Genomic DNA, 5,674 nt, shown 5'->3' on the forward strand with positions numbered 1-5,674 from the left:
CCTGCTGCACAGTTGATCCATGGATGCCAGATGACTGTGAAGCATGCGGAGTGCATTTGGCTTCTTGTGTGAGCAGGGCAGAGTTGCTCTGAGCATGCACTGTCTGTGTCGTGGGCCTTCTGGACATCTGGCAGCTTTGGCTGCAGTGCATCAGAAAACAACTGGATTACCATTAATAGAGGTAGGGTAGTACAGTGCTTCTGAGATACAGCTTGTTGCTCTAAACAGCTCAATGTGCATGGTATACTAATGTAAATATTACTCGGGCTCAGGACTTGCAGGCAGCAGATATTGAAGGTCCAGAGTAGAAGGCAGCTAATTGAGTTGCTTCTCTCCTCCTATTCTCTATGTGTGCATGGGTTGGTTCTTTATTTTCTTTGAGGCCAACGTGTATTTCCTGAATTGAGTTATATTCATGTTCCTATTGTGGTAACGCAAACCAAGCAGCAGAGCAAACAGCAGTGCTGCACTGCATTAGAAGAAAAATCTGTGCCTCTTCCCTTGTCATCTCCAACCAAAGTTGCAGAAAGGGGTTTTGCTCCATCAGTACTACTCAAAATGTCACAAGTGCAAAACAGTGTGGTTGTCCACGTGTCAATATGTAACTGAATTTTACAGGCAGCTAGGCAGCTTTTCCAAGCATAGGGTATGCCTTTCTTTCTCCAAAAGGAAAACAGTTCCAAGGTTTCAGCGAGCATCCAGAATCAGAAACGGTATAATCACATTAGTGGCTTGTAGTATGAGTACTGAAGAAGTGCGTGGACTTGAAGTTTTCTGGAAAGAATGCATGAGACTTGAGACAAGGCCACTGTAGTCTGTTACTTGGCTGTAAAGAGCAAATAACTGTGGTCACACGCCATTTCTTCCGTCTGACTGTGCTTCCTCGGGTACCTTTCAGCTCCACTCTGCTGGTATGGGTGCATTCAAGGAAAACCCAGGCAGTTCTCGCTTCCCGCGTCAGCAGAAGGCAAGCTTCTTGCAGGGAAGCTGGGTCCAAGGACCGGGTAGCATGGGGAAGAGCACACATTGCCACATCTTACTGCACAGCTGTGTTGGCTCTGCAGATGGGAATGTGCAGCATGTCGTTGCCACACTGCAAAATAGCAGAGGTCAGACCTGGTTCTGATTAATGTGCCATTTGTTTGTGGCAGCTTGCAGTAAAAGTGAAGGTTATTAATGCATGAATACGTAGCAAGACTGGACTCTAGACAGAGTTATGGAACCAGCTGTGCTGATAAATGATCATCAACTGAGTTTTAATTTGTAACCTGGAGAGAAATTTCAGTGTTGTTGGTAACAGCAATGGGGGGGGAGGGGGGGGGGAATGCATATTTTGCTAGATTGTATTTTGCCAGAGAGCTAAATGTAAATTTCTCTTTTGCAACAGTTGCCTTGAGCCTAAATATTTGTTTAGATAACACTGGCTGGACAGATTTCTACTGGAGACAATGAGAAGTATTCTCTTTGTCCTTTCCAAAGTTTTCCTCACAAAAAAGATAACTGTTCTAGTTCTTTCACGTTGATTTATTGTGTTCATAATATAATGTTGAAGCATATATTTCAGTGGTGTGAACATTGACATAAATCTATGGTGATTTGTGCCAGCTGAAGAATCTGTGCCACTGTGTCCTTGAAGGTATCTGCAGTGCCTGGTTGATTGCTTTCAGGCATTCACTTTTATCTGGCATGTGGACAAGACTACTTTTATTCTAATGCCTTTCTAAGCTACGTCCACATTTTTCTTTCTTACCTTTCCCCGTTTTCATGAGAAGATGTAAATTCTCTAAATTCTTGAATTTGTAGATAGCAAGCTATGTGAACAAATTTGCCTCGGACATCTCTATCTTGCAACGGTCGCTAGCAATCCTGGAGTCGATGGTGCTCAATAGCCACGACCTGTACCAGAAGGTGGCACAGGAGATCACAATTGGGCAGCTAATCCCACATCTGCAGGGGTAAGTCACTTCAACGGCCACCTGATATGGCGGATTCCCACAACCCCACCCCCAAATGAGGAAAGAATTTGGAGAAAGAGTGGTATAAAGACTGGCAACGTCCTGTATGACTCCTGCATCCACTATAAGTGGCTGGATGACTGGTAACCAGCTTTCTGGAGCTGCTTGATCATTCTTTTCTTTTCTTTTCTTTTTTTTTTTTTTAATTTTTCCTTTTTTTTCCATGCAAAGCTGCCTGTGTAGTTGGAAGTGGGGAATAATGAGAAGAGCACCCTGTGGCAGTAAAATGCTTAATGCCATTAGCATACAGATGGGGTTGTTTTGCTTGCCAGCCTCTGGGAAGCGTGTAAGGCAAAAATTCGTCAACTTTTGCTGAAGGTATATTTGAAAAGGGAGAGGCTTTTTCTTAAACAGTAAAGTGTGGTGGTTAAACGGATGGAAGCTGCCTCTTGTACCATAGGGTAATGTATTGTGTATAGTTACGCTTGCTTCCCATCTGGGACATTTTCCGCTCACCTGAAAAGCTGTAAAAACCAGCAGGTTCATCTCCAGAACCCTTTAGGGAAGATTCCACTTCCTTCCGCTAGTTGTTGGGCATCAGGCAGAAGCTGATTGTCTGGGCTCCTGCTATGATCAGTGGAGGGTCAATGGCGCTTCAAGGGTGTGATTCATTCCACCTTTCCTGAATGCTGAGTCTCCCACTGGAACATCTCATCTCTTAATAATAGAAATAACCTGGTCATGACCGATTGTGACTGATTACCTAACTTTTACATAGTTACCATTAAGTGCAAATGGTCCCTCCACTTCTGCCTGCAGTAATGCAGCTGGAAGATCAGTTTCTACAGCTCGTATGTATTCATGTTCTTCTCTCATGTTTATAATTTTTTCCAAACAGGACAGACCAAGAAATCCAGACATATACCATTGCGGTAATAAATGCACTTTTCCTTAAAGCACCAGATGACAAGAGGCAGGTAAGTTGTTGGGTCTTGTGTATCTACGTATCTGTAGGAAAAGCGTGTCATACTCCTACCTGCAGTTGCCCCAGTCACACTTTTCCTGCAGTTAATTCAAACTGAAACTCGTTCTGTTGTTTCATGCTGTTATAATATCATTCATTTTAATGGAGCTACCTCCATCTTGCACCAATATTAGCAGGGATTAAGCATTCTTCTGTGCTTTTGTAGTTCCCTGTAACCTCACATGAACCATATTGACTGTGGCTGGCTGTAGTATTTATTGTACTGTACTCTTTGCCAGCACAGCTTGTAAAACCAGGCTATTTTTTGGTAAACTGTTTCCCCCCCCGATTTTTAATAAAAAGTGCATTCCTTTTGAAAATGGAAATATCTTGCCATGTAAGCATTGCATGACTTTTATAGTGTACTATTTTAAGTTAACTTTAGTGCCAGAGATCAGAAGTCTCAAAAGGAAATATTTCAAGATTGCGAGTTGTTGTTAAATGAGGATGGAATGTGATGTGTTATGAAATAGAGAAGGTTTATCCATGTTTATGAAGTCATTAGCCTGTGTTAAAACCGATTTAGTCATTTATTTATTTAACATTTCTGTCACCATGAACAGTGATGATAATTCTTGTGGTGACATACTGTTAGTGTCCAGAACAAGTTCATTGAGAGCTGCTGATCAGTTCTGACAAGGACTTTTCCTTAGATTTATTTATATTTTTAAATGCTGGAGATTGCTTAAACAAACATCAAAGCCCTAATGGATAATTTCTCTTTTTTTCGTCAAAAATATTTTTAAAATTGCAAACCATGGTTTAATTTTTTTAAAAAAGCCTTTCTTCCCCATTCCTTTTTTCCTTCTTCCTCCAATGCAGTCTTCAGTTACTAAGAGAAGAGGTCATCTAGTAAACAACAGTTGAGATAAAAACTTTCTTTCAATTTTGCCATGGATCTATGATAGGTCTTTTTAAGAAAAACAAAGATTTCACTTTTTACATTTGTAAATAGTTGCTACTGCTTATGTTTCTATGAAAAGTATGCTTTGGTCATTTTTGACCTCACCGTCTAGTGAGGCTGGCAGTAGACTGTGCAGACTTCACTTCACCTGTAGTACCTGCTGCTGTGACAAAAAAATTGTTAGTCATGGAGCTTATGATCATCAGAATATAATGATCTGCTATGGCTTGACAGCTAATAGCTCTGACACGTGCAGAAAATTTCTTTCAGCCTTTAATAAGCTATAATAAGTGGTCAGAATCTGTTAAGTTTCTCTTTACGTCTATCTCATGGTTAATTAGTAAACCATACATTGAAGAAGGTAGGTGTCTGTTAGCTTCAAGATAGGGATAACTGATACTGTTTACTGAATTCTGTCTTTCTAAGACAACAAACTGAGGTGATGCAGTCTTATGTAATTAGCTGACGGTGGGTACTCAGAAGTTAAGGTTCAGCACTCACCACTTACTACAGTTAGGAGTGAGAAACTGCACCAAACCCTGTACGACTCTAGGAGCTTTGGCACCCTCTCTGCTGCTGTCTTCTGGGGACCAGCATGATGTGGATGCCTGCACTGCAATTAAGGAAAGGATTTAAATTGGTACTGGTATCTGAATTCTGCGCCCCCCCCCCTTTTTTTTAAAAAAACCCCTATTTCTCTATTTCTGTAATGCAAAAAGCCAAGAGGTGCAAGGCTTTTCTTTTTAATGAGGATTCCCTGGTTGGTTTGCTTCCTCTGCCACTGTCGAGGACCAAACCATCTACAGAAACCTAGATTATTATGTTTTTAAAAAGAGTAAGTCTTTATCAGAAAAGAGCTGAGAGTTTGGACATTGAAATGATACTGTGAATGTTTGAAACGCTTTTTTTGGCAAGTGTCTGCATTTTTGCAGACATGTTGCTATGGGAAATGAGATGGCAAATTTTGTCAAACAATTCTTGTTCTCATCTGTTTCTACAATACTTATTTTAGAAAAGGCAGTTCATCAGCTGCTAATAGCCATATAGCCTTCTTGGTGACAAAGTTGATTTTGATGCAGTAATTGGTTTTGTGAATACTTGTTGCTCCTCTCAGTTCTTGGTCCAGTGACAAAAAACCAGTATCCCAATAACAGCTTTTTAGATTTCAGGTATGAGAAAGAAGTGACAATTTGATAATCCTCTCCTAAAAGTAAAATAAAACAATTCCCCCCTTTTTTTTTTCCTTGAATGCAGAAAAGAGTACCTCATATTCTTTAGCTGTCCATCTTTTGGCAATGAATAGACTGACAAAAGCAGCCGGTCTGTTCCCCGTAACATGAAGTATATCATGTGCTTGGCACTCCCTCTGCAGCTCAGTTGTGCATTTCCAAAAGAGATGGAAGCATCTGTATCATTCTTTCCGTTGCTGTTACGTGCAATTGAAATCTGCTCAGCCAGAAAAAGGCTTAAAAACTAAAGCTGAATTTTTCTCGTGTTTGGTCCCTCCTTCCTTCCTTATCGTCCCCATGTTCTGTTGCAGCACCCTTTATCTGGTGTAAAGAAAACAGTCAATATCCATGACTGCCTGCTGCCTCGCAATTAGAATTATTTTCTTTCTGCAAGCAAGTTCTCACCCTAACACCTGCTTTATTTACACTGTTTCTGCAGCCATGTTTCAGCAATCCAATTCTATGTTTTATGTAATAGTCCAGGTTTTCCTGTTTTCTAGTTTCTTGTTTGTTATATAGAAGTAACCAGTATGTACTCTAAATTACTCTTCGACTGTCACAG

The 5,674-nt window shown here is 40.7% G+C and overlaps 1 protein-coding gene across 4 annotated transcripts in view; it reads left to right on the plus strand.

Moving 5' to 3' along the window:
• ELMO1 (engulfment and cell motility 1) overlaps nucleotides 1-5,674 on the plus strand; it is a 261,737-nt gene that overhangs the window by 61,106 nt on the left and 194,957 nt on the right. For 2 of the 4 annotated variants that reach the window (XM_009880069.1, XM_009880070.1), the window contains exons 8-9: nucleotides 1,804-1,955; nucleotides 2,854-2,932. In XM_009880069.1, the coding sequence (XP_009878371.1) occupies nucleotides 1,804-1,955; nucleotides 2,854-2,932 (231 nt within the window). Of the gene's footprint in view, nucleotides 1-1,803; nucleotides 1,956-2,853; nucleotides 2,937-3,372; nucleotides 3,413-4,634; nucleotides 4,667-5,674 lie in introns of all 4 variants that reach the window. The other 2 variants (XM_009880067.1, XM_009880068.1) reach the window with 2 other exon arrangements.

The sequence above is a fragment of the Charadrius vociferus genome, unplaced genomic scaffold (assembly GCF_000708025.1).
Source record: "Charadrius vociferus isolate BGI_N301 unplaced genomic scaffold, ASM70802v2 scaffold760, whole genome shotgun sequence".
NCBI lineage: Eukaryota > Metazoa > Chordata > Aves > Charadriiformes > Charadriidae > Charadrius > Charadrius vociferus.